The sequence below is a fragment of the Alternaria metachromatica genome (genome assembly GCF_023757995.1).
Source record: "Alternaria metachromatica strain BMP 0045 chromosome Unknown scaffold_28, whole genome shotgun sequence".
Classification (NCBI taxonomy): domain Eukaryota; kingdom Fungi; phylum Ascomycota; class Dothideomycetes; order Pleosporales; family Pleosporaceae; genus Alternaria; species Alternaria metachromatica.
Window position 1 is genome coordinate 146,705 of NW_026055519.1, and position 27,304 is coordinate 174,008.

General features: G+C 53.4%; 9 protein-coding genes across 9 annotated transcripts; 3 read left to right on the forward strand and 6 right to left on the reverse strand.

Moving 5' to 3' along the window:
• Window positions 1–1,923: 1,923 nt before the first annotated feature.
• J4E83_008903 (uncharacterized protein) lies at window positions 1,924–3,855 on the reverse strand (the record flags this gene model as incomplete). Its single annotated transcript, XM_049335796.1, has 2 exons — window positions 1,924–3,165; window positions 3,217–3,855. The coding sequence occupies 2 exons, from the start codon at window positions 3,853–3,855 to the stop codon at window positions 1,924–1,926; spliced, it is 1,881 nt and encodes a 626-aa protein (XP_049185062.1).
• Window positions 3,856–4,616: 761 nt separating this feature from the next.
• J4E83_008904 (uncharacterized protein) lies at window positions 4,617–5,900 on the reverse strand (the record flags this gene model as incomplete). The annotated part of the gene is made up of 1 exon (XM_049335797.1): window positions 4,617–5,900. One exon carries the CDS (start codon window positions 5,898–5,900, stop codon window positions 4,617–4,619), a length of 1,284 nt encoding a protein of 427 aa, XP_049185063.1.
• Window positions 5,901–6,337: 437 nt separating this feature from the next.
• Window positions 6,338–7,127, reverse strand: J4E83_008905 (uncharacterized protein; the record flags this gene model as incomplete). The annotated part of the gene is made up of 2 exons (XM_049335798.1): window positions 6,338–6,833; window positions 6,886–7,127. 2 exons carry the CDS (start codon window positions 7,125–7,127, stop codon window positions 6,338–6,340), a joined length of 738 nt encoding a protein of 245 aa, XP_049185064.1.
• Window positions 7,128–7,740: 613 nt separating this feature from the next.
• On the reverse strand, window positions 7,741–8,800 carry J4E83_008906 (uncharacterized protein; the record flags this gene model as incomplete). Its single annotated transcript, XM_049335799.1, has 2 exons — window positions 7,741–7,836; window positions 7,886–8,800. 2 exons carry the CDS (start codon window positions 8,798–8,800, stop codon window positions 7,741–7,743), a joined length of 1,011 nt encoding a protein of 336 aa, XP_049185065.1.
• Window positions 8,801–9,775: 975 nt separating this feature from the next.
• J4E83_008907 (uncharacterized protein) lies at window positions 9,776–13,414 on the forward strand (the record flags this gene model as incomplete). The annotated part of the gene is made up of 1 exon (XM_049335800.1): window positions 9,776–13,414. The coding sequence occupies one exon, from the start codon at window positions 9,776–9,778 to the stop codon at window positions 13,412–13,414; it is 3,639 nt and encodes a 1,212-aa protein (XP_049185066.1).
• A 2,066-nt stretch (window positions 13,415–15,480) lies between these two features.
• Window positions 15,481–17,309, reverse strand: J4E83_008908 (uncharacterized protein; the record flags this gene model as incomplete). Its single annotated transcript, XM_049335801.1, has 5 exons — window positions 15,481–16,772; window positions 16,820–16,945; window positions 17,041–17,091; window positions 17,154–17,166; window positions 17,220–17,309. The coding sequence occupies 5 exons, from the start codon at window positions 17,307–17,309 to the stop codon at window positions 15,481–15,483; spliced, it is 1,572 nt and encodes a 523-aa protein (XP_049185067.1).
• A 149-nt stretch (window positions 17,310–17,458) lies between these two features.
• J4E83_008909 (uncharacterized protein) lies at window positions 17,459–20,626 on the forward strand (the record flags this gene model as incomplete). Its single annotated transcript, XM_049335802.1, has 2 exons — window positions 17,459–17,463; window positions 17,794–20,626. The coding sequence occupies 2 exons, from the start codon at window positions 17,459–17,461 to the stop codon at window positions 20,624–20,626; spliced, it is 2,838 nt and encodes a 945-aa protein (XP_049185068.1).
• Window positions 20,627–23,670: 3,044 nt separating this feature from the next.
• J4E83_008910 (uncharacterized protein) lies at window positions 23,671–25,550 on the forward strand (the record flags this gene model as incomplete). Its single annotated transcript, XM_049335803.1, has 2 exons — window positions 23,671–24,646; window positions 24,697–25,550. 2 exons carry the CDS (start codon window positions 23,671–23,673, stop codon window positions 25,548–25,550), a joined length of 1,830 nt encoding a protein of 609 aa, XP_049185069.1.
• A 1,140-nt stretch (window positions 25,551–26,690) lies between these two features.
• Window positions 26,691–26,956, reverse strand: J4E83_008911 (uncharacterized protein; the record flags this gene model as incomplete). The annotated part of the gene is made up of 2 exons (XM_049335804.1): window positions 26,691–26,836; window positions 26,908–26,956. The coding sequence occupies 2 exons, from the start codon at window positions 26,954–26,956 to the stop codon at window positions 26,691–26,693; spliced, it is 195 nt and encodes a 64-aa protein (XP_049185070.1).
• Window positions 26,957–27,304: the final 348 nt, after the last annotated feature.

The following is a 27,304-nucleotide window of genomic DNA, read 5'->3' on the forward strand; positions in this document are numbered from 1 at the left end:
TCAGGTATGAGTTGTTGGCCTTCAATCTCATTTCTATCTCGGCTCTACGCCTCTCGTGCTCGTCACCTATCAATATTAGGTCGAAGTCATGTCACTACTTTGATGACTTATAGTCTTACCTGCTGCATCTGTCTTCCAGGTATCAGGATACATCAACTTTGAAGCTAAGAAGATGGTTCGAAGGTGACGGACTGCGTAAGTGATGCCAATACCAACATTGAGTTGTTGAGCTGCGTCCATTCTTCTTGATCAGCAGAAGCGCAAGCTAAGTTGATTGGCAGACTTGGACGACCAGGCCAGGATAACCCCTTGGATATCTGCCGGGTGAAGGCGATATTTGAGCTGTGTCGCAAAGATTCGGGGCAACGATATATGCGCTGTACCTCCATTGGCATACGCTGTTCCTTCTTGCCTCAGCCTTGTACCTCACGCCCTGAAGCGCCCGACTTGGGCAGCAACAGCATAGTCCCGTGAGGGGCCTCGCAACATCTTTAACGTACCGCAGAACTAATAATGTGTTGACGAGCCAGTTATGGACCGCCAACGCAACGCTTACTTCCGCCTCCCGTCTCAGGCTGAGAAACATACGCTCCCGCGTTCAGATCTTTTGCACAAGACTTACATGGAGCGCGCGTACATGGGACTCGTAACGAAGCAAGCAGTGGCGCCGCGAGAAGGCTCCGACAGACACAAACCTCGAGCATCGCAAGCCGGAAGGCAGATCGAGAGCGCTCAAGGGTAGGGTTGTAAGATGGATATGGACTGTTCCAGATACAAGGCTGAGGTTATGATAAAGATGAAGTGGTCTCGGGTGCTGCCTACACCGATTCGCTAGTCACTCCAGTGGCTTGCATTATCGCCAAAACGAACTCATTCGAGACGCACATTCCGTCAGCTGAACGATTTCAAGGTCGCCCCGCATGTCGATTCTTCCAGTTCGCAGCATGACGCTGTCGCAAACGGTCATCTAACCGCCGGCTTTCATTTGTTGGGAGGGATTTACGCGTTTTCATCACCATGAGAATGGACTGATTACGCACCCATAATTTCGCACCATCGTGTGCTATAGTCACTGAGAGAAGCTCGACTCGTCTTATTTAAGTTAAAATACTTGATGATTTATACCGACGATGGAAAGAAGAAGACCATACGCAGGGTTCGTCAAGCAAAATTGGCAGTCGTCGATACTAAAAGCAAAAAGCAACTCCCCACCCGAGTTTTCAGCTCCACAAGAGGGGGTTGGCCATCCTGAGGGCCCCTCTGACAAGGCTGAGATATGCTGACCCACACCACACAAGCGACGGTGCAAGCCAATGATAGATATCAGCTGGCTGTTCTGCTGGACGCTTATAGCATCATTTCCGGTGGTGGCGGCATCAGTTTTTTTTAGGCGCAATCAGGAGAAGGCAGACGAGGCGTGGGGATATCTTGCCACCAAGGAGGTGATGGGAAAGCATTAGCTGTAGAGTTGTGTAGAGATAAATGGCACAGATACGTGGGGATTGTAGAAAATATAACCCCCAAGATGATATCCCGTGCAACAAATACTCCAAATGTGCCCACCTAGACAAATGTTGAACGAACGCCACAAGGGAATCTGCAAACGACCTCTGCAATACCCACTAGAGCCGGAGTGCTCTCTGAATCGGCGAATTGCGTCAGCAAAAACGACTGGTATATACAGTCTAGGTAGAGATGAGGAAGATGGTAGCAAGGGTAGCGACAAGTCTAACAGAGGCACACGCCACAAACAAGACCATGATCGCTTACGTACATCGAGTACTCAGCACCTCAGAATAACTGTCATAGTAATATCAAGTAGTGTGGTATTGATATACTGTGGTAGCCAAGGCTGGAAGGTGGTGGCTACACGCATGACGGCTTGCATTAGTGGGCATGCACCCTCAGCTACCCATGTTGTATCTACAAAACCGACAAGTTTGCCTGACTAACGAACCATGTGCCATTGTTGGTATCAATAGTCAAGTTCGTCTGCATTGTCTTTCCGCCCTTCAAACTTCCACTCTCCACCATACCACCCGCAACAGGCCTCTGTAGCCTATTCTCACCGCTCTTGACCGTAAAGTTGGCGATGGGGATCTCCCAGCCATTGCGCGTAACAACAGTCGGCAGGCCGAAGAAGTTAGCGGTCATCTCGTCGTGGGTGAAGTGTAGCTCAAAGTAGCCACGGTAGTAAAGGTCCTGCCACTGGAGCTCAGCGTTGGAGGACTGGATGATGGAAGAGTAGTTGTTGGCGGTCGCGAGCGTGATGTTCGCGCCGTAGGGGCAGGGGGATGTGACTGCTGAGCCGGCGAACTCGACACCGATGCTGCCGGCGCCGGTGCTGGAGTCGTATTCCTTCTCATCGAGCCAGATGAGGTCGCTGACCCAGGATGCATGGCTGTCACCTGCGAGGAAGATGTTATTGTTGATGTTGTTACTGTACAAGTGGTTAAGCGTGCGGTTCTTGTTCGATTGGTAACCATCCCATGCATCGTAGTTCAGTGGGTTGTCTTCTCCGTAGGCAGCGGATTGGTTGACGCGCGAGAAGACGATTTGAGATCCGACGATACGCCATGTTGTGCCACGCTCGGAAGACTCGGAAAGACTGCGGTAGAACCAGTTCTCTTGACGGGAGCCCATCAGAGAGCGGCCGGCATCGTTGGAGATGTCGTGGACGTAGTCTGTGTTCCAGTAGAGATCGGTGATGGAGCGATCGTATTGACGGGTGTCGAGCATCATCAAGTCGACAAGCTTTCCGATGGAGAAAGAACGCCAGATCCTGAGGTTGTCATCCATGTCAACTTGACGAATGGGCATCCACTCGAAGTAGGCGCGAACAGCGTTCATCTTGCGCTGGTCGACTGAGACACCACCGTCGCGGAGGAATGAGTCTTCAGTGTTATTGAGCTCAGACATGCCGTCACGGTAGGTGTTGTCAGCAACCTCGTGATCGTCCCAAACAGGAATCCATGGGAATTGCTCATGACTAGCAACGAGATCAAGGTCGGTACGGTAAGTCGCGAGCCTCTTTCGGTAGTCGTAAAGAGTAAAGATCTCACGATCTGGTTGAGGAATGCGGCCAAGCGAGTTGCCCCAGCCGTAATCTCCATTCTTGTATTCGTAGATGTAGTCACCGAGATGAACGACGTAATCAACAGAGTCCTAGTTCGACGATTAGCTCAGTAGAAGATATGACCAGTCTTCAGCACGCACCTTGCGAACGGTATTTCCGTAGGCGTTGAAGAAACCAAATGGGTAGTTTGCACAGCTGTACACAGCGATGCTGACATCGGTGATATCGTCGTCCGCATTTGGCGTGGTCTTTGTACGTCCGAGAGGACTCTTGTTCTCCGAACCGCACACGTTGAACTGGTAGTAGTAATTCGTGTACGGCTTCAAGTTCTTGGCCTCGACCTTGACGGTAAAATCTACATCAGAGCTCGTGAACACCTTACCGGAGTCGACGACTGTGGAGCAGTTCTTGTTGTCGTAGACCTTGTATTCTACGCATACCGGCGCCTTGGAAACTTGGACGTACTTCTCGTTGTCGTGGTCGAAAAGAGGTGCGTAGCCGGTGACCGTGACATTGGACTGCGAGTTGTCGCTTTGAGGAGCGACGCGGGTCCAGAGGATGACGCTGTTGGGGTATGGGTCGCCTGAAGCGACACCATGGGTGAAGTTCAAGCTGGAGGCAGCATAGGTGCTTGCTGGATCGTTCCTCTTGACAACCTTGTGGATTGAGACACCCAGGGCAGGGTGGTGCTCCGAAGGCGAGCGGTAGTTGATGTTCTTCGACCAGCTAGCGCTGGCGATAGATGCCAATGGCAGCAACGCAAGGTATTGAAGCTTCATATTGACAAACGGCTGCTGGAGGACGCCGATCGAACTTGCCAGCCCAAAGCTACCGGCTCCCCGGGCCTTTTTGTAGCTTTCGAGAAGATTGAGCCATTTTTAAGCTTCAGGACTCTAGGCAAGCTACGCCTGGACTTTTCTGCATCTCTGCTGCGTCATGCCTGCAGGAACAGACGTTCACGGAATGCAACCCTTCAATCACAGCTCGTGGAGCCAGCATGCTGCCATGTCGGTAGCGTTGACACGGGATGGTGGGATTAACGGTAGCGGGGCGAACATCGCAAGTAGGAAAGTTGAAGATGCAAACTAGTAGTTAGTCGTCATCAGCAGAAATACAGCTGTTCTGATTTGCTACGTTCCCGGGCTATCGTTGAGATGCAGTACGGCGCGACGCACATGTCTGGGTGCTCTGCGGCTATTGGTCACTATGAGCCGAAGCGGGTAGCTTGCACTAGAGAAAGGAAGATTCAGCAATACTTCGCTGGGTCGACTTGGATGAATGAAGCAGGTGCATCAGTAGATCGGAATCGATAAAAATGGTGTCTACCGAGGTAGTGTCTCGATAAGTGATGGCTAGGACGCGGAACATTCAAGCGGTGTCGAAGGTCGGAGCAGAAAGCTCCGCGATGTTTCCTTTCGGAGCAGGCAGTGAGCATGCTCCGAAACGATACCCGCGCCTTCCTCTATCATTCCTATGCCCGTGCAGATAAGACCAACACCAGCAAGAAGAGCATGCGTCTTTTGGCTGTCATTGTCAATTACTACACAAACAGTTTATAAACCCAATACCCCACATACACAACCACCCTAACAACCCCCCTCCCCCACCTCGGCACCTGCTCCTCCGCCTGCCAAAGCACCCACGACTCAATACTCGTCCGCGGCGCCCCAGGCGTAAACAACATCGCATTCTTCGCGCCCTCGGTACGCCGCTGCGCAGCATGCGCATGCCTAAACAACGCCTTCTCATACCCCTCTACATACCGTCCCAGCGCCTCCACCCCATTAACACCTAAGCCGGCAGAGCTAGATGAACTGTACGCAACAATCTGCTCCGTGAGAATCATGGCATCGTAAAACGCCGTGTTAACGCCAATACCCGCAAACGGCGTCATGACGTGCGCTGCGTCGCCTAGGAGCGTGATGCCGGGTCTGTGTGGCCAGGTGAAGCCTACGGGGAGTTGGTAGAGGTTTCTCCACACGAGTCCTGTTTCTGCTTTTCCTACTGCGTCGAGGAGTTGAGGTGCCCAGTCGTGTAGCTCCCTTCTCAGCACTGCTTTCGCTGCTTCGACGTCGTTTTGAGCGTCGAAATCACATGTTTGCGTGAAATCTTCTGGGTGCTGGCCGTAGTAGGCGACGTAGATGGAGGAGTCGGAGAGTTGTTGTATGGACAGCGATTTTCCGTCGGAGTAGGCGAAGACGCTGCCTCTGTTGACGAAATTGTGGAGATCTGGTGCGGCGGTTGAGGCGGAGGGTATGTACATTGTCCAGCCGCCTAGGCCGGCGTAGTATGGCTTCTCTGATGTTAAGAGATTGCGTGTCTTGCTGAAAGCGCCGTCGCAACCTACGATCAAGTCGAAGCCGTCTAGCACCTCGCCGTTCGCGAAATGCAAACGTAGTCCTGAACTGCTTTCTTCGACGCGCGAGAGCTTGTAGCCCCAGCGAACGGTGTCATGAGGTAAGCTCTCCATGAGCATTTTTCTCAGATCTGCGCGATCGATTTCTGGTGCGTCTCCTGTGCTCAGCTTTCCGTCTGCTGTCTTGCGTCCACCTCTTCTCAACCATGTCGTGAGGTTTTTATCGGTGACAAGCAGACTCTCGCCGTCGTAGCGAGCATACTTTTGGAACTCGTCCCACAGGCCTGCTAGTTTTATTGCAGCGAGACCTGTGTTGGCGCGCAAGTCCAAGGTGCCGCCTTGCGAACGGTAATTGATAGAGGCTTCTGCTTCGAAGATGGTGGTGCTGCAGTCACATTGAGTGAGTAACAGGCGTGCGAGCATGCAGCCGCCGGGGCCTGCGCCAATGATTGCGATTTTTGGAGCCATGTTTTTGTTACTCTTTGATGTAGTATTGCAGGACGAGGTTGACGATCAGCACTGGTTTGGTTCTTTCATCTCCACCTGTAGCTTGGCTGAGGAGCTTCTTAAGGCTTGTTGAAGCTTACCTGTCAGGCCTCCAGTGACGCTGTCGCATTGCGCACCGGATTAGGTTAGATGATGCCAACGGTGGCTGCCTCGTGTAACGTGGAGCAGGAACGTCGGTTCTCAGAAGCGAGACGAGGAAGAGCGGCCCGCGATACCATCCTCCAAGTCGAGCAAGAAGTGTAGATACCACAATAGAACGCAAGAAGACAGAGCAATGTTTTGATCATTGTATGTGCAATATGCAAGAGAAGTATGTGCAGAGTAAGACGTAAGTATGTACAAGAAGAGGTGCCTATGTGCATCTACACGGTTTCCAATAAGCCAAGAGCGGGAGGCATCTAGCTCATGCTCAAGCTGTACTCAGTAACAGTGAGCTTCGCCTTGCTACCGGAGAAAGGCTCAGTGCCAGCTCCAACGCTTGTCAAGATCTGGCTGCTGGGCATACCATGCTTGCCAGTAACCTCCTTGACAAACTCCATCAAATCGCCATTGAAGCTGTTAATCTGCTTCTCGGCAACAAAGCTGAAAACATTCATCTGGCCATTCTTGCCGTTGTACAACTTCCAGCTGTTGCCAGCCAAGGTCACTGTAGCAATGGGGCTGCCAGTGGCGGAGATGGGACCAGCGCCGCCGAGGGCACCGACCCAGATCATGATTTCGTACTCAGGGTCACCGCCGGCTTTGGAGGAGGTGAAGAGGTCGTAGGAGACGTTTGCGATGAGGTCGTCGCCGGCGTAGGACCATTTCCAGACTGAAGGGATAGATTTGATGGATGAGAGAGCCTTCTGGGTAATTTTTGTTACGACGTTGGCGTAGGACTTAACGTGTCCGGGGCTGGAGGAGATGTTAGTATGAGTTTTGGTGTCAGAGAGAGAGAAGGACATACCCGCCAGTCCAGGACCATGAAGTGTGCCACTTGAGGGTCCTGCCACTGAGACCATCAACGCCGGTGCATTGGGAACCGGATGTGGCGTCGGCTTGGCCCCAGAGGTTGTTGTAGACGGTGTAGTCACCGGTCACGGCGCTGTCCCATTGGCCGCAGTAGTCTGCACGCTTCTGGATGGTAGCGGTAGGTACGGCGAGGGCGAGAGATGCCGTGCTGGCGATGAGGAGTGCGCTGAACTTCATATTGATAGATGGTAGCAGTAGAAAGGAGTGTCGTAGTTTATTTGTTATCTGGACTGTGTGTTGTAGACTTGGGAAGATGTAGATCGGCTTTAAGTACAACGTCAGACATCGTACGAGCTAAGAAATAGAAAGAGGAGAACGTGCTCACGGAGTATCTGTGTTCGTAGTCGACCCCGTTGTTTCGAAGGAATGAACATGTCAAGCAAGCTATGCCCAAACGAGACGCTACTCCTCTCAAGGGTGTCCCATGGTCAGGCCGCAGACTTGTCGATCATCCGAGAAAGGTGGGAGGGCCACTTGGCACATTGGTGGATTTGGCTGGTAGTTTAGTATTGATGGAGCTGACGGAAGAACCTCAGAAGCTGATCAGCAGCTAGTTGTCGAAAGACGATGTTCTTCGTGATGTGCATCGATTTTGCGATGCGTCGGGAATGCTCCGCGCGCGTGGACCCCTGTCCGTCAAGTCAAGCTTCCCCACAAGTCATTCCGTGCGCCTGAAACATTTCGCCGATGCTTGATGAGGGCAATATAACGTCGGTGGGACTAAGGAATAGGGCTATGGTAATTTTCCGACGCTCATGCGGGTCTAGACATGACCTCAGCTTCATGTCTTCTAATCATTTCGGACGAACGACTCTTCGACTACGAGCGAGCTGAGAAATTCCATGTCGGCTTCATTACCGGTATCGCAGAAGGACTTCATCGTCGGCTGGAAATGTAAGCGGCGAATAAATGGGTCTGGCTCGAAAGCGACTCACGGTGCCCATATCGCCCTTTCTGTCGACCTTCCAAGTGTTACCCGATTGACGAATCTCGTGCTGAACGTAGAAGGGCTCCGGTTCTGATGTTTTCCAGAAGCCGGTTAGCTTCCTAGTGACTTGCCTCACTGTCTCTCCTACTGCAGGTGTAACGGGTGCATCCAACCAAGGCTGAACATTTTCCCACTTTTTGTCTGGCAAGTCCCACCTACCACCGTCGGATGCCTGCATGAGAACATCGACATGAAGTTCCTCGACGTGAGGGAAGTACTGGAGGATCCGGCTGATGGCAACTGAGGCGGCATTGGGCTTCGCTGCCTCACCAGGGTTGACGCGAGCATTCCCGCGTTTATCGATGAACACCTGCGGACCACCATTCCACCAGTCGTACCCAGGCCAGATAGTCAGCCTAAGCTTCTTAGTCCTGCCGATGATTGGAAGTAGTGCGAGGAAACGAGGCGACATCTCTTCGCGCGTGGGGACGTAGTAGCCGTGAGCCCCGCGTATCTGGCGCTGGACTTCCACCGTAATACGCAGGGCGTCATCATCGCAGGCACGCTCTGCTTCTTCGGCGAATTCGGTTCCGAGCCTTTCAGCCACGACATTACTCAAGGGCTGCTCCTCCGAGTCTGGCGTTGTTGGAGTGACCTTTGACAGCAGAAGACGGTGTTCTAGACACTCTTCTCGTAGCTGCCGACACATTGCTAGGATGTTTGGAGGTGGACGGGAAGGGATATAGATGCGTGTATCGACATATGTATCCATGGGTATTTGACGCGATCTGTACAAATGCTGGGTGTCCTTTATCGAAGTCGATGTGTATACGTACTGCGGCAGGATCAGGTAGCCAAGAATCTCGTCGCGCAACTCGCGCGGCAGGGCGAGAAGTGGTGAAGCTTCATTGAAAGATGACATGGTTTCAATAGATAGCGAATTGGCGCTGGAAATTGGTAGTTGAGAACGTGAGGGCTGTATGTCTCGCTGGGCAGGCGGTTTATGCTGCAGCCTTGCGGAGCGGATTTCCGCGCTCCGCACGTGGTCTGTGAGGGTGGCGACGGCACGCCTGATCAGAGCAGAGTTCAGTTCCTTTTCTTTCCTACCTCTAATTGTCTAGTCGTCTCAGGCACAGATTCTCCTAATGGATAATTGGCATCGGACAGATAGATGCCAGGGCGTGCGGATTATCGACGCCCACTGAGGCACAGGGCAGGAGCGGAAGACGGGGTTTATCACAGTGAACAACACGGCGTGACACTGAGAAGAGCGACAAGCGGTAAAGATGATATAGTATTAGAAGTACTGAGAGAGGATCTTGCTGCCAGGGGTAACGTCGGCCGTGGCGCAAATGCGGAGACCTGGGGATGGTTCGCAGAGCGGGATGACATCGTGCATGGGCTCGGCGGGGCGCGTTTGCGGCTCCAGCACAAACAACTTCTTGGGCTCGGGCTTGTGAATGAAGCATGCAACACCACCGCATGCCGCCGTGCCGAACCTCACTCGCATCGCGACATGTACACTGATCTCTTTGTGTCATCTCACTAATAGACACTTAGGTACAGAAATATCCGCCGGTTCCCAACGGCCTGCCGTCGCGGCTCCATGGGCGCAGTGTTGCATTACCGCTGTACCGCGTGCCCTTCGGAAGCTATCTGGAGTCCCGAGACGTTGTAGATCGGCCAAGAAGCGGTCTGGCTCAGTCACGAGATCATGGCGAACAACGAAGGAAGGCGCAGCATAGCCCAAAGGCTGACGCCATGGTGGGCATTGCGCGCGAACGAAGCCGCGCCCGAGGATACGGAAGGTGAGAGTGGCGGAACCCAAACAAACGCTCCTGCCCAGGTACGGCAAACCTCATACGCACCTTCCGCCGTTACGGCACGCCGCACGTGCATGCCGACAGCAACATCTGCTTTTGGCAGGCATGAGGCCATCATTACCCCTTCGCTCCTGCCATATGCTGACGTGCAACAGCCCGCGACCCTCTTTGCTAGCCCTACGCCCTCCCCACGTCCCGAAGCCGCGAACAACCCGCCCAATATATATCAGCCTCTCATTCATCAATACTTCGCAAACCCAGGAGCGACATCTTACCGAGGCTCCTCGTCACGCGACCGCCCATACAGATACCGCCTCGATCCACGTGGACGGCGAAGGCATCCTCCTTTCGCTCACTCGCTCTACAACCCGACCCCCCAAGCACCAGAAGGTGAAGGCGAAGGCGAAGGCGAAGGCTCAATGTCAGAAGATCCGTACGACCACGAGCTTGCGATTGCCTTGCACTTGGACCTGTTGGAAGACGCCGAGAGGTTTGGAGAAGACGATTTGGGCGATTCGGGCATATACGATCACAGTGAAAGTGATTCCGGTGCCCACTCCCGGCGCGCTCACTTCACCGACGGCGACTGGGACGACGAAGCAGACCGAATTCCAGTTGGTGCACCAGCTCCCTTTGGAGGCCCCTCGCCACCTGCGAACAATCTCCAGCGTCCCTTCAACTACTCACATCACCACATCATGCCCGGCCCTTCGAAGCGCTCGCGCGATAGCTATGAGGGCCCAGAAGAAAAGGCCATCGCACACGTCCTTAACTTCAGGGGTGCCATCAGTGCCATGCTATACAACAGCATCAGCCCCAACCCTCAAGCGAACGATATCTGGCCCGAATGCCGCAGTTCCACAAAACTACCCGCCAAATACTACCTGCTCGACAAGAGCAAACTGCTCGCATCTGATCAGGATCCAAAGCATCCCCCATCTAAGAAAAGTGGAAAGAAGGCAGTAAAGACTGCAAGGAATGAGGCGTCGCATGACGCTCTTCCCAGTCCTTCGGTTGGGCGCCCGAAATGGAAGCTGCCGGTTGAGCTTGTAGAGATGATCGCGGAACACCTCAACCGCGACGACATAAAATCACTACGTCTTGTAAGCCGCGAGATGAACAAATCGGTCTCGCAGGTCATCTTCCGGACAGTGGTTGTTCCCTTCAATACCGAGATCTACGGCATGCTAGCACAAGAGCACAAGCCTGACTTCAAGGGCAAAAAGCGCGCACGAATCGAGCAACCCAGCTACTTATGGAAGAACGCAAACGGCGATGAAGTGTACAACGGCCACGGCCTCGATGTCTTCCGCGGCTTCGGTACACACATTAGGAAGTTTGGCATGAGCTTTGAAGTCAACGAAGAATCGCTTTCCATGCCGCCCGTCAAGTCACTGACGGAGAAAAAGACAAGCTTTTGGGGTAACTACGACTGGCCACATGAAGAGTATCGTCGCTTCGATACCGTCGCTGGACTCGAAAATGCCGCTGATGAAACACCGCGGATGAAAACAGCATTTTCCGAGCTCAAAAGTGTCAGGGAACTGGCCCTTTCCATTGATAGCGGTTTAGGGTGGCTGAACGGACCGGACAGATCTATTCGAGCACGTGTCTTGCAAAAGCCATCTCGCGTCTTTGGCACTGCCAAAGCCATCCCAGATCGTAGAGCCCAGGCCCAACAGGAACTTTGGAATCACATTGAAGCATGCCACCAGAACGCTGGTAGCGATGTTAGACTGGCCACACTATACAGGATGGATGGTCAACTTCCTCTTTCCGAGCTGAAGGATGCCAACAATCTTGCAGATGAGCAACCACAGATGCCCTACTTGGATCCTCAGCTTCTCCATGCTGCTACTCCTTATGAACCCGGCGATCTCCCTGTTCCTAATAGCTTCGAAGACCCGCATGTTCTGGAGCGCTTTGTGTCAACCCCACCACCTTCAGGTACAGGAATTCTGTTCTCATCGAGTAAAATGCCATCGGAAGGAGCGCACCTTGTGAACCCTGTCATACCCGCCAAGCTCACCAAAGCGCAGAAAGAATGGCTATTGGAGACTGAGTGGGCCCAACGAGCGTTCGTGTCTTCGTACATGCTCTCTATCATCGACAACCCGACCACGTTCAAACACGTACATACGCTGAACATTTCCGGGCTCTCCGATCGTTACCTCCCAATGCTAAATCGTTCGGATTTCTGGGACGCACTACCAGAACTCCACAACGTTACTATCATGGTGATCCCATGCTGGCGAACTGTGCAAAAGGACGAGGTCGGCTTCGTTGACGCGCCAAAGATTTGCCCCACGCAAAGCCATGGTATACTATTCGACCTACTCCGCCATCATGTTGCTGGTCGAGCGAACATCCGTCATCTGAAAGTTGGTTTTGTCACTGGAGGCGAACATGCTGAGGGACTATACGCGAGGAACAAACTGCTATTTCCTGCTCCCGTAATGGACATACGAGGTCGTTCAGAGAATCCTCCTTCTATCCACCCTACGGTGCTGGTCGCGACTGATGCAGCTCTTGTGAAGGCAAGTTTGCTTCAGTTCCCTCATGTAGAACGACTCGTGCTGAACAACTGCTGGATTACGCCACCAGCTTTGCGCGAATTCGTCAAGATGCACGATCCGTACAAGCTGCAGACTTTGGTATTGGATTCGGTGTCACTTACGGGCATCCTGCGTCCTAACGCCAACCCACACCCGCAACCAGCGGCATTTCACAATATAATGCCGCCTCATCTTCCGGTAGGTGCACTATTTGGCGCTGTCGGTGCCCAAGGTCCGCAATTAGTGCCAAATCAGCAGCAGTTCCTTCAGGCTTATATCCAAACGCTTCAAACGCAACTTCAACATCTGCAGGCCAACGCTGGAGGTTTTCAAAACAACAATATAGCGGCGTTACATAACCAACTGCAACAGCAGATCGGACAGGTGCCCAACAACCCAGGACAACAGCCACATAATCAAGCTCAACCTCAAGGTCAAGGTCAAGCACCAGCTCAAGTTCAGCCTCAAGGCCAACCCCAAGCTCCGGTGCAGCCACAGGCGCAGCCAAACCAGCAGGTTCAAGCAATCGCTCAACAGCATATCAACTTCGCCACTGTGGCCCAGCTCGCTCAACAGGTCCATCAATTGCAAGGGCAGTTGATTATGGGACAACAGCCTCAACCTATTCCTGCGTTAGCAAACAATCCAGTTCCAGGCGACGCTCAGTCTGTACTCAAGGCACAGCCCCGTGAAGGCTCTTGGATGGACATCATTGATCAAATCTCACCCGGCACCAATCTCTCCGACTTTGGATCTGCGCATTCCAAGGCCGACGGCGAGCGCACTACCTCACTGCGAACAATCGAGTTTGTTTCATGCGGTTATGCCAAGCTGTCCAGCTCATCCTTTGATCAAGCTGATGTCGATCCTCTTGGCATGGCTGCTCACTGGCGCAACCAGATGCTTAGCAAGCGTATTGTCGCTCTTGCGCCTGCTATGCTGAGCGCCAAGTGGAGCCACCTGGGTGACATTGTGCAAGACATCGATCCTTCTGAGCTGGCTGCACTGGATGCGGCCTGGGACTTGCGAACCGGCTGGGAAGACGCTGAAGCAGCTCGCGCCGCTGAGTTTGATGGCATGCTTGCTGGTGGTACAGGGCGTTTTACAGGCACCATACGGCATTCGGATAGGGTGGCTGACGAGGCTTCTGCGAGTTAGTGGAATGCTTTTGAACGCTCTGATCTCGTTGCGTGTATGCTGACATGGCACCTAGATGTTTCTGAACTTTCGTCCCGGTTTCAGCGGCTTGGTATGTGATGGGGGTACTGATGAAGCTGTAAGATACTACCGGCGGGGTGTATGTTTGGTGTCTAGAATCTACTGTCAGCGGACTAGGCCACTTATTCAAATATGTTTACTAGCGGTATGAGTCTTGCACAGCAAGTGTCAGCCGTTCTACGAGAGGTTGTCTTGATTAGACAGGGCTCTGTGTACAGCGGCTTCAATTGACCATGTACAGTAAAGAGTATACATGTAAAATGCCAAAATCAATTCATGATCAACTGCTCTCTGTGTCTGCACTAGCAAGAGAGGCTAGAATAGCTTCAGATTTCACTCGGCATTGAAGTGAATTGCGTGTTGCGCTAAAAAGAAAAATGTAGGCCTTTGTATGCTTTGGTGAAAGTCTTCAAAGGAGTCTGACAACAATGCTCTACCATATATTCCCGGGTCTATCGTCAAACCGAATCACCATAGTGGCTCTTCCCTTTTCTCCAACCCGTAAGGTCACAATTACACCTTGCCTAACATACCCTCAATACATCAACAACCATGTCATTTCAGATTCACATCATCGCGGACATCAAACCCACACAAACCGCACCGGATCCACGTCCTACCACCGAGTCTTTGGAGCAATACATGGCACGTTTAGGCCTTCCGTCCAACGCGAAACCGCTGGACTTTCCTGATGAAGCGGCGAGGTACGATACTAGTGTGACGGTTGCGGAGGACTATGCAGCGCATTTGAAGGCTCGGAGGGAGATGTTGAGGGAGAGGGCGGTGAGGGCGAGGGCTAGGGCGGAGAAGGAGAGGGAGGAGGAGGAGGAACGGGAAAGGCTGGAGGTTGAGGCGGAAGAAGCGAGGGTGCGGAGGTATGAGGAGGAGGAGGAGGAGGAGGAGGAGGAGGAAGAAGAAGGGGATGCAGATGCGGAAGGTGCGAGTAAAGGCAGTGGTACTATTTTCGCGGATAAGGGCAATGAGGTGTCAAAGCGGCGGAATGTCTTTGGTAGGCTGAAGTCGTATCTTGGACGGAGGGTATTTGGGAAATGTAGGAAGGGAGCTTGAGCATCTAAGTCACCAAATGAGACACTTTCGATCTGTCGCAGGATCGATGAACAGTCGATTATGCACAACATGTCTTATCATTTGGTCTATGTGCTGGACACATACCAAAGAGTCACATTCTTTGTGAAGTAAGACAATATTGACGCTCTGAACTTACATAGAATATATATTTATAACGTACGACCTACCATCACAGCAACACCATCATCACTACATTTCCACCATCGCCATCGCCATCCTCTCTTTCACCACCCAAAATACCAAAACACCAACACACCCACTCCACCATGTCATCCCACTCCCTATCCTCCTTCCCCCTAGCCACATTCACCTCCGATCTCATCTCCAGCCTCGCCCTCCTCACCAACAGCGCCCTTGACGGCCTCGTCGCCGTGTTATTAACCTACTACACACACCGCGCCGACACAGAAGTACAAGACCTCAACAGAACCATCTCTTCACTTCAGGCAAAGGAACAAGAACTACGCCACAAACTCTTACAACAGCAAATCCAAACCGGGCTAACAATCTCTGAGCTGAGGGCTGAGAAAATGGAGTTGAGCCAACAGGTTCAGGTTCTCCAGGCGCAGCTCCAAACAAAAGATTGGACAAGGATTTCGGAGCTGAGAGAAGAGATGGAAACGTTGCGAGGGGAACTTCAGAAACGCGATGTGAAGATTATGGGGCTAGAGGAGAAGTATGACCGGCTTGTGAGAGAACGACGCGGAAGGTTTTGGGGTGTGGTACGCAGCGGGCTGTGTGCGGGGATGTAGGGGAGAGGAAGTATGTGTTAAAGGGGGGTTTTATAGCTGCGGTGGAAGTCAGGAAATAGAATCATGTTGTATGCTAGTCTAGCTCTATCCCTTCATACAAAGAACATTCGTCTATAGCCCCGTGGTTCTCCTGTGCTTCATCCGCGACATCGATCCCACATGCCCCTACTCATAACCCGCGGGTTCAACCTTAACCGGAAAAGCCGGCTCATCCAACCGACTCGCACAAGCCGCCTTCCAATTCTTCGGCGTATACTTATCCACAATAGCCTTGAACGCGTCCAGCGTGCAGAAACTAGTATCGCCGTCTAGATGCTTGCCTGGTGCTTTGCAGCCAGGTATCTCCATGACTTTATCATTGTACCGGAGACGGACGTAGTAGTCGTTTAGTTGGTCGCGCTGTGCGGGAGTGAGATCGGTGATGGGCTTGCGAGCTATGCCTTCGGGGGTGAGACTGGTGTCTGAAGTGGTTTTTGTGCTGCCGAAGAGGGAGGACCACCAGCTTTGGGTTTTGGGAGTGAGGTTTTGCTCTGTGGGGGTGGGGGCGTTTGGGATGGCAGTGGGGTTTCGCTTGCGGAACATTTCGACGGCGATGTGCGAGGTGAATGGGGGCCATTTCTCGCCGTTGAAGGCACCCAGTGACGTGAGTACGCCGGCCAGGGTAGTATCGTGGCATCCTGACATGGCGAAGCAGATGTTGGTTTCGCCGCCTCGTCCTTTGCCTAGTTTTCCGTCTACGCCGCCGACTTCAACGATGCCGGAGTTGCCGTTGCGCTCGACGCTGCCGACCATTCGGGAGGTGATGTCGCCCATTAGGCCGCCGATGCCGAGCATACGATACTCGGAAGACTCAGTGTAGCCTGCGTACCATTCCTCGACCGCGATCTTATCGATAATGGCACGGGCTTTGGGGTCGTAGAATTCCTTGGGAAGCTTGGTCTCCGGACCGTGTGCGTCGGTGGCGTTGAGAGTGTCCATAATACCGGAAAGCCTAGGGTGAGAGTCCACCGCTACTTTTTGCTCTCCTGGCATCCATTTCGAAAGCACCTTGGTGAGGTAGCGCATGTCATCGGTGTCGTTCCAGCGCTCAGCTGCACGTTGCGCAAATGCTCGGCTCAGTTGAGCGAAACGTCTACAGCTTGCGTCGTTGGGGAAGAGCGTTTCATCAGCCGGGGTTCGGGTGATGATTGTTGGTGGAGGGAAGTCGGCAGTTCGTGCGGATGGTGGGTAGAAGCCCCAGAAAGCTTGTTGAAGAGACTCTAGAGCGCGGGGAATAGGCGTTGCGCGTAGATAGATCATGTCACTATCGGAGATGAGCTCGGGCATGAACTTGAGTTGGTTGACGTAGAGATGGCGGAGGCGCTCTCCTAGGGCTAGAGTTGTCTCACGACCCTTGTCTGTGAGTTCACCGGGTTGACATATGGCATCAAATTCGCCTTTAGGTCCTGATGCGATGACTAGTTGTTGTTAGTGGCCGTCTGGGGTAAATGGGCGAATTTGGTACCGGGCCCATCATCCATGCCAAAAGTCTCAAGACGACGGCGATATTTCAGCTGATCCCATTTCGAAAAGTCCTTCGTGTTCAGTATTATACTGGTAAGTTGTCGGGCGGAGTTGCAGTAGGGCCAATCTTCTCGAGTCAGAAACCTCTCGATCAGCTCGTGAGAGATGTCTTACAAGGTGGCAGTCCAGTCTGATGATGTTAGCAATGGCATTGTAGTGCACGGACTAGGATGTCTACATTTTGGAAGCGCGGAGATACAGGGCTTCTTTCGCCTATGTGTAGACGTCAGTACATGAGCTTACTAACATGTGGGTGAGACATGGCTGTTACCCACCATGGCGAAGTAACTGGTATTTTAGTTAGTGGTGGTACAAGGAGAAGCTATGACATTGGTGCTCACAATCTGTACGAGCTGCAACTCAAGCTCTTTCGGATAAAGCTTATCGAGCTCGTCCTGCGAATAGAACTGCCGTGGGATCAGGGTCGTCATCGTATGTTTTATCAATCACACTGAGGCTTGGAGATGAAAATAGATCTATAATTATAGCTCTTCCGCTATGCAGAGCATGAACAATGAGGTTGAGGTGGCCTGGAAGGTTTCTGGAGAAAGCCCGCAGTCACGTGAAGCGTGTGGACGTCATGGCGTCTCATTGGCCGGAGGTATTCCGCACAGCATCGCGACACCTTCACGCGATTTGTGGCTGCACGCATTTCTGTACAACAATCCACGCGGGACGGTATACTGGACTTAGGGGCGTTCTTTGATTCGACATTACCGCGCAAATGAGGGCTTGAAAAGCGATTGTAGGTGTGCAAACTCATACGCCAAAAAGTTTCGATCTTACCAGCTAACCATCGTCGCCAGCGTTCACACCCCTCCACCCCCCTCAGGCTCGCCACAGCATTATGCTAAGCGCATACGTATGTCGACAGTGCCGGACACGTCTGGCCCGACGCATTGCCCCCGTGCGAAGCCCTCAATGGCAACCTCGAGCCACGATCGTTTCGCTGGCCGGCCGAAAGCCACAGGATGCCGCCGAACCGCCAAATGAAGAAGCATCTACGCAAAATAGAGATGAGGAAGACGGCACACAGGAAACGAATCGCAACGGACCAAATATAAGATTTACGAGCGCACGCGACGGGGAACCACCCCGCAGCCAACAACCACTGGGCCGATACTCCAGACTCATCTACAACGAAACAAACCAAGGCTCAACGTATGGTGGTGGTGAAGAGGAACCTGCATACGTCGATGCAGTACAGAACGGATCGTCTGGAATGGGCACAGCTTTTGCTGATCCAGTGCTCGACGCTCTCCGCTACGGCAAGATCAATGGAGCCTGGAAAGCGTTTGAGAGCATCTATACTTCACGCGACTGCAAAGCCTTGACGGAGCCAACAGATCGCGATGCGCAGCTATTAAGTGAAGACCGGGTATTTGCAAAACTCCTCAGAGCCGTCTCGAGTACCTTTTGCGCAGCCAGCCCGGGTTTGAAGGTTACACCGACTGCAGTACTTCTCAAATATGCGCAGCTTGGCATTGCTCGGAAAGAGTACTGGGTCAGACCAACAATAGGGTATTTGACGTACGAAATCATACGTGCTGTGAACCTCCCTTCTGGATCGGCAAGAGATATCCCTTCACTAGTCACGGAGCTGCTGTCTGTATGGCGACTCTTCTTCCAATGCATGGGGCCAGGGAGCGGTACAGTAGAGTCTGTCAGTACTGAATGGCACTTACCACCTGTCGACACAATTCCAGATATGCTTGATCAAAGACAGTTTAATATGCGGTTGCAAGGCTACATCCCCAACTATGTCGCTAGTCCTGCCTTGGCCTTTTGTGCTGTCTATTTCTACGGTATTTCGGACGCACTGGACCCAAACACACAAAAGGAGGCCGCTCCCTTTCTAGCCTTCCTTAGACAGCTACTTGCCGGCTCATTTGTAGACTCAGTATTGAAACACACAGAAACTCCGGACTTTAAGAAACTACCAGAAGATGTCCAGGTCACGATCATGGAGGAAATCAATGACGCTCCACGAAAAGCCCTAGTAGCTCTTGGAAAAGCCGGTGAGACCCTTGGTCCAGATAATACAGGCGACGAGTACACCAACTTGGAATCATTCTATATGACCAGAATAGCGCGTGCTGTGTCAAGCAAAAGCTCGGCAGCTGCGCTGGACAGCATGTGGCGAGAGACTGAGAAAACATACGCCACGCAGGGCAAAACTATACCCCCCGCTATATACAACGCCTTTCTTTCTGGGTACATGACTGTACTCAGCCCACAGCGCTCCGTCGAGGTCTGGAACCACATGATCGCTCACAAGGTCGAGCCAAATATGCACTCCTGGGTTGCGCTTTTGGAAGGATGCGCAAAGGCAAGGGATCTGGATGGCCTCAACGCAATGTGGCAGCGCATGCTAAGAACCGGTCTAGAGCCAAGCAACTATGCTTGGACGGCCCGTATCAACGGCTTGATGTCCCTAAAACAGGTCAACGAAGCCTTTGTCGCTCTGGACGATATGGGCAAACGCTGGGTTGCAGCCGAGCACGCTCTCGCCAACTCTCAGAAGCAGACCAAAGGACAAAAGGGTCCCAAAAAGGTCCAATCTTCCAGCAAAGCAGTGAACCCATGCACAAAGCCTTCTATCGAGGTCATCAACGGCGCCATATCCGCCATTGTACAAAACCGTAGCGAGAGAATGCACCACCAGAAGAAAGTAGAGTTAGTACAAAAACTACTCACCTGGTCGAGAAACTTCCAAATCAAGCCCGACGCCATCACATACAACTCTCTCGTACAGCTCTACCTAAGAGCAAACGACAGGAGCACCGCCTTCAAGATCCTCGCCCAGATGGAAAAAGACGGACTGGAGGGCGACGCAGCCACACACACGATGCTCATCAGCGCCGCCTTCGACAACCAAGTCTTCGACAACCTCACCCCAACCCAACAAACCGAACGCATCCTCAAGATCCTAAACGACCTCGAAGCCAACGGCCTCAAAATGAACGACTACATCTACGCCACAGCCATCGACCGTCTCCTGAAAAAATACTCCAATTTCCACGCCATGCGCGCAGTCATGGAACACATGACAAGCCGCAAATTCGTCCCCAGTGTCCACGTCTACACTTCCCTTATAACACACTACTTCCAGTCTGACCCCCCCAACATCGCCGGCGTCGACGACATCGTCCTCCGCCTCTTCAGCGCACCGCGCATGCCCAGCGACCGCGTCCTCTTCGACCGCTTGCTAGAAGGCTATGCGTCCTTTGGCGAGGTGGGCAAGATGATGAGCGTGCTCACGCGCATGAGCAAAAAACAGAATTTGCCTGGTTGGGGCGCCATGGCCGCTGTTGTGCGTGCGTTGGCGCACGATGCGGATTACGAGCGTGCGCGCGCGATTGTGAGGGATGTGGCGCGTGGTGAGGGTGTAGCGAGAGGGGGGATTATGGGGGATCGGAAGGGAGAAGCGTTTTTCGTAAGGACGATTCGCGAGTTGGGGTTGGCGGGGGAGATGGATGGCGGGGAGTATATGGGGGGTGAGGGGAGGGGTGTGGGCGACTTTGAGGGGGGTATGATGGGCCAGCCACAGTACCAGCAGTCGACTGCGCAGTTTGAACAGGTTGGGAGCGCGCAGTATGGTCAGCAGCAGTATCAGCAGCCGCCGGTCATGGAGTATAGTCACGATGGCACGACCACTGGACTTGAGCGCGAGTCTGGTAGCGTGGATGAGGAGGATGTTCATGGCTTCCTTAGGGATGAGCCTGAGCAGGGTGAGAAGAGGATATAGAAAGCCTCGGATGCCATGTATAATGATGTATCAATGACACTTTGCCGACAATTATCTTCCTCTCTTTTGATCGAGGTTATAATGAATCCGGCACCAATATGTTCTCTGAAGAACACGAACTACAGCTTGCTATACGCTACGTCGTCGTATTGACTTCAGTCATCCGCCACTCATGGCATCAGTTGGCGACCATGCCTACCAGTCTCCAGTCCAAGCTAATCGACCTCCCCAGGGTCGCATGATTCAAGAGAAGCGATTAGGTTTACAAGTGAGGCCCCCATAGTAGATGGCTATTCACTGTCCACGATAGCGCCTTATGCGAAACGCATTACTCCATATCCTCACGACGCTCGCCTGCAGACCAGCCCAGCTCCAACATCGTCTTTCACTGAAACGCGTAAAAATGCAACAAGCTCACCCAAGACCAGCGATCATGGGGAAACCAAGTGAGGCTTGCACGGAGCTGTGAGTTGTCAAAACCCACGGCACGGCAAGAGCATCGACCGCCAGTTCAAAGACGACACGAGACGCGCGTCGCGTCAAAGCCGTCTCGAAGGCCTTTCACATTTCACATCTAGTAGGGAGTAGCAGCACTCTCAACGATGGGAAAGTGAATGTGGCATGACTGGATTTCGGGGTCGAAGACCGTGAAACAGCAGTGTGTGTGTTCTGTGGCTCCATGGGTAAGAGTTCAGCCAGATGATGGGTCAGGGTCTGAGGGTTCTGGACACTAGACCCCTTTTTACGGTTTGAGGCGGGCCGATTAGCGGTCGCCCAATGTCTTTCCGTGGTTTATGCGTCAGGGTCGCTGTGAGAGACGGGCTGAGACGGAAGTGAGCGGTTGTGGATAATGGCATGATGGTCTGTTTGACTCCGACGCTGGTGCGCTGCGGCCGGGGCGGACGGGCGGCTTGCGGTTCGCTGGGTATAGGGAATAGAACGTGCGACTAGATTGCTGCGGCCTCTGGATCATGACATTGAGTGATTAGGAGGTTCTGGATGCAAGAAAGTGTGTCTCTGTGTACGCGGCCTTTGGAGAGGGGTACAGAGAGCGCCAAAGATAGTACACAGAGTGTGTTGGCAGGGACGATCTTTCAAGTCTGCAGTTGGATGCTTCTGAAGTTCGATGGCTGTAGTAAGTCTATGGTAAGTGTATAAGGCCGGCCAAGTGATTGTCAGCCTGCCAATGCTACGCATGACAAAGACGTGTAGGCATGGCCTTGTTCTAGAGACCGGTGTAAGCCCGCGTGTAGTACTGTCAACAAGTCTCCAGCTGCATCACTTGCAATTGTGTCTCTGCATTTGAGGTTGGAAATTTCCTCTGCATGCTGATGACGCGTCCCATACTCAGCCCTGCTCCAGTGCGAAAATTGTGCAGCTGCTGGAGAATGGCGCAGTAAACGTTCCCACGAGTTTCCATGAGGTTGGCCGATAATCGGTATCGTGTAAACTGACTTTGCCTGTACCTGCGATGCAGATCTGATAGGTAGGGCTTATCCTCATCTTAGCATGGGTTGCTGGCTACGCTGGAGGGATGAGCTGGTTTTGATTGGGCGGCAGGACCCGCGCGGGCATGAAGCAGTGACAGCTGTGACGTCTTAAGTCGTTGTTGACTCAAGACGAGTGTTTCAAGATTCAAAGGTCTCATGGCCAGTGGAATCGGGGAAGCTGGTCGGGTCAAGTCACTCCATGGCACTGGGACGGAGATTGCCGGACTAAAGACCGACTCCGCTCAGAGGACGGGACCATGTAGATCAGAATTTGCGGCTGGCGCTGACAGACTTGACAGGTGAGCTCGCAAAGCTGGCATAATGCGGTAGATGTGGATGTGGACTTGTCGCTGCACTGGGCGCGGCAGGTTGTCCGGAGAGGCGTTCACGCTGACCGTCGGCGTAGACGCCAGGTGGTCTTGATGGCTGGTGGTGCTGCGGAATATGAGCAAGTGCTGCGCCAGACGTACGTATACGAAGGCTTTGTCATGTGCAGGCGTTGCATAGTAAGATGGTGAGGTCTAGAGTTGGCATCTAGACTCAGGCTCGTTTGCACTTGCTCTGGTTGCTGGCTGGCATGCAACCGAACTGGGCGCCCGCGCCACCAAGCCGGTAGATTGTGGCTCAATGGCTACACGGCATGGAAGTTATTCGCGCAGGAGAGAGAAAAGAGGCCTGAGTGGACGAATAGCAGCGGGGTTCGCAAGCGTGCCCAGAACGGTGCAGTATGACAGCACAGCCTCAGTGGTGGTGCAGCAGGGCGGGCGGTGATTCGTCTGTCCAACTTTCGGGCTCGGCGAGTATGCGCCGACAGTGCATCAAGTGCGTATGCCTAGCTGCACGAGAGTATACGGAGACTCCCCAGCTGGGTGCCATGGCCTTGGATGTTGTTGAAGGACTCGGGTGGATTGTACAGTTGATGAAAATGACAGCCGTGACGTGACGTCAGAGGCTGGTGCCGTGGAAGCACCGCGGAGGGGCAACAGACATCCGAGAATTAGCATTATGCTGATATTGTGTCTAGTGTACTAAGAATGGTGAAGCCGACGAGATGACCCGGCGCTCAGGAGAGAGGAAGAGCCCAAGTTTGCTGGGCGGAGGGCAGTGATCGGCGGGCGAGCGAGCCAACCGGGTTGGGCCTGCTTCCTTCTATTTCGAGAAGGGGGACTCCGCCTCAGTCTGAAACGGCAAGGGCGAGGGCCCCAGCAAAGAAGCCGCCGTCGCCCATCCTCGCCCTCGCTCTGCCTCTCTTCCACCAGACTCGCACCCGACAATTGCACTCTGCATCAACACCAGCAACAACAATCCTCTCACCACCAACACACTCGCTCTATCGCAACAAACGTGCTCGCAGGAGGCGCGGATCCATCGGCACAGCCACACTTCCGGCAGAACCGGCCCAGCGTCGAGCTGACGACGACTTTCCAGCAGGCTAACCGCTCCTGTCACGCACCCAGTGCCCGCAACACAACACCCCAAGACTGCCGCTTGCCTGCCTAAGGACCGCTCAAACACGATCAGCGACTCCCCAGCAGTCGAACAAACAATAGCGACATGGCTACCGCCGTCCAGCCTGCCATGACCATGGCCCCCTTCAACGGCCACCCGAACCAATGCGTCGACCCCAATGAGTTCTTCGACTTTGGCCAGATGCCCTCGCCCACGCAGCCTGCCACTCTGAAGCGGGAGTCCAGTGCGACGTCGACCATGGCCAGTCCCACCAGCACAAACATCGACGACGACCTCCAGACCCCCGCAAAGCCCAGCCACGAGTACGAGCGCTTCAAGCAGCAAACCGGCCTGCCTACCAACTCCCTTCCCGGCCTTAACGCCGGCTACAACACGGGCTTCCCCATGTTCTCGTCCACTGGCTTGGACGAGATGGCCATGATGGGCGGCGACTCCATGATGGACGGCGCCTGGAACAACGGCCTGCCCATGGACGTCGGCATGAACATGGCCGTCGACTACCGCCAGAACAGCTTCGTCTTCAACGAGGCCGCCCAAGACGACTTCGTCGACCCCAGCGCCATCACACAGGAGGAGGTTACCAACGTCAGGGTCTGGCCCGGCATGCATCAACAGCAGGCTGCCATGGCCAAGGCGCAGGCGCAGGCCCAGCAGCAGCGCGCACAACAGTTGGCCCACCAGAAGCAACAGCAGGCCCTCCAGCAACAGCAACAACAACAGCAACAGCAGCAGCAAGCGCAACAACAGCAACAGAACCGCATGGCCTCCACCAGCTCGGCCAGCCGCAAGACCTCGAGCCCGCTCAGCGACGCCCACACCGAGGAGATGATCACCCGCGTCGTCGCACAGATCCGGGCCGACAGCCAGAACGCGTCTGCCAACATGGCCAACGACAACCAAGGCCTCCTCCCCCACATCATCCGCGCAAAGAAGGACGAGGAGGACATGGACGAGGACGAGAGGCTGCTTGCGTCCGAAGAGGGCAAGAAGCTCAGCTCCAAGGAGCGCCGCCAGCTCCGTAACAAGGTCTCCGCTCGCGCTTTCCGCTCGAGAAGGAAGGGTAAGCTACCACGACCCCACTACATGTGCAACATCAACTAACACAGCCAGAATACATTGGCCAGCTCGAAGGCGAGGTTGCCATGAAGGTCAACGAGGCCAACGAACTCCGCTCCCAGAACCGCCTCCTCATGGAGGAGAACGCCCGCTCGCGCGCTTTCATCGAGCGTCTGCTCCGCCACCAGGCCTTCACTCCCTTCCTCGAGGAGCTCTCTCGCGACGAGTCGCTCCAAGCCAAGGCCCCCATGACTTCGATGCCATCAACCGCAGCACCCGTCGCCGCTGCTCCTGCCCCCACTCAGTTCCAGCAACAACAGCAGTTCAACGGCATGTCGCAAGCCGAGAACACCCACGTTGGTATGACCATGGTCCCCGAGCCCCAACTCGACTTTGCTATGCTCAACCTGAACACCAACAATGGCAACAACTGGGGTGCTAACAATGGCTTCAACTTCCAGCAACCCGTTGCTTTCGCCGTCACTGAGCTGCCTGAGGGTCCTACCAACCCCCTCGACATCGAGGCCATGTCTGGCAAGGGATACAGCGCTATCCTAAACGCCGAGGACGACTCGACTGTCGAGGAGGTCAAGGCTGACTACCCCATCGTCGAGCGCCCTGTCCAGTCCGAGCCCACCGTTCCCGCTGCCGCCGATGAGACCGAAGAGGTAGATGCCGAGTACGACCTATACTACTCTTCGTCCGCTCCCTCAACCACTGCCGCCGCACCGCTTGAGGACCACGAGGCACTCTTCGCCAACCCCGAGAAGGCCTTCGCACACTACTCGCTAGTCATCTCAAACGAAGCGAACGAGGCACTTCTAGCAGAGCGTCTGGCGAGGAAGATTGCTGCCATGAGCCCCGCCATGCAAAGATTAGCCGACATCACATCGTCGTTTGACTTATAGCCAATGACTCTACAATTTGTCCCATGCTGATCTTTCCTTCTCAAACACTGCAGCGATTTTTGTTTTCATAGACTGTCCTACATGATTGTAACGATTCCCTTTGTTTGATCATATATATCCAAGTCGGCTGTTCCGACGTGCGACTTGGGTTTCAGCCGCAATCAGCGAGTAGTAGGCCTTCTTTTGCTTTTCCTTTGTTCTTTCGGTACTGTGCGATGGTTGGTCATGCGTACCTTTATCCTGTGTTCTGGATGGCGTTCAACGGCAATGGGGTTGTTTTCTTGTAGATATATTGCTGACCCCAAGGTCTGTTGGGGGTCGATGAAGTAGTCGCACCTGGGGTTACGTAGAGGCGGATGTGGGGATTGAATATAGTGATGAAGTTACTTCTTGTCCTGCATGCTTGACTGTGATGACTTGTTCTCTGCCCTTCTCATTCATTGACTACAGTGTCACTATCCTCCGTTCATCCATCCGCCCGGTCCCAAGTGTTGCTACCCCCCACGCAGCCTCCTGCCCTACACTCTTTACCCAGATTAACCACCCGAACCCTCCGTCCTCCACCCTCCGTATCTGCACCCTGCCCCAATGCACGTCTACCCTGCATACCGATATCGCATCCCGACTACTATTTTTTAATATAACATTTCTCCACATTCCACCTCGCACATTCCACATTGCAACGAGCCCTCGTGTTTTAGAACGATTTAGAGAGGTTGCATTGGTGGTCCTTATGCGCCGGGTACTATCATTGACTCCCGATGCGTATACTGGGGATAGTGTTATAGGGGGGGTATCCTGGGGGTATAGTATAGATTGTATGGGTGAATTGCAGGGATGTGAGGAGGAGGAGGAGGGAAACGGGGTGGGGGTATGTATGTTGTTGGTAGGGTAAGATGCGGAGGATAGATAGTATGTGTGTGTGTGTCTGTGTAGTGGTATATACACTGTATTTGGATGACTGGAACAACCAAGTCTCTCCTACTAGATATACGTATTTACTCAAAAGTATGATGAATTGTTGTACGCCTTGGATCCACTTCATCAATCCATCACGTGCAAAAGACCCAGAACGCCTATTACCCCTAGTATGCAAACACTCGAACTGAACTCTTCTTCTCCCTCTTTCGTTTTACTTGTTTACTTCCTCTCCATGTCCGCTAGAGTCATACCCCCGCTCAATGCGTTCCTGGCTCGTGCATGTTGGTCTTGCCAGCGGGTTCGTGCGCCGTCGACGGCTGCGCCTTCTTTTGCTGCGACGATTGTTGTGTAGGTTATGCCGAATGCTGGGGTGGTTTGTTAGATTCATGTTTGATTTTGGATGTGACTGGTAGAGAGGAAGAGATGGAAGACTTACCTAGGAAGGCGGCGAAGGAGGGGAGGTAGGATCTTGGTACTGCTGGCATTTTGGGTGGGTTGGTGGTATGTGTTGAGTGTTGATGGCTTGCTTTGTGGGCTCGATTGATGATTGGTAAGATTAAAAGGTTGCTGATTGCTTGTATGCAAGACGCTTATTGTATGTACGATAGGAGGTGTTGCAGGTTGATAGAGTTGTATGGCTGAAGATGGATGTGACTGGATGTAGATGATGAACACAAACGGAAGAAACCCATGTACCTTATATCTATCACGACTCTTTGAAGCAATACTCACGGTGTCGGTGTCTACCGACGATACCATTCCTCAATTCGCACAGGTCGATCGCGTGATGCCATGATACCAGTATCTCGACATGCGCCTCACACCAACATGCG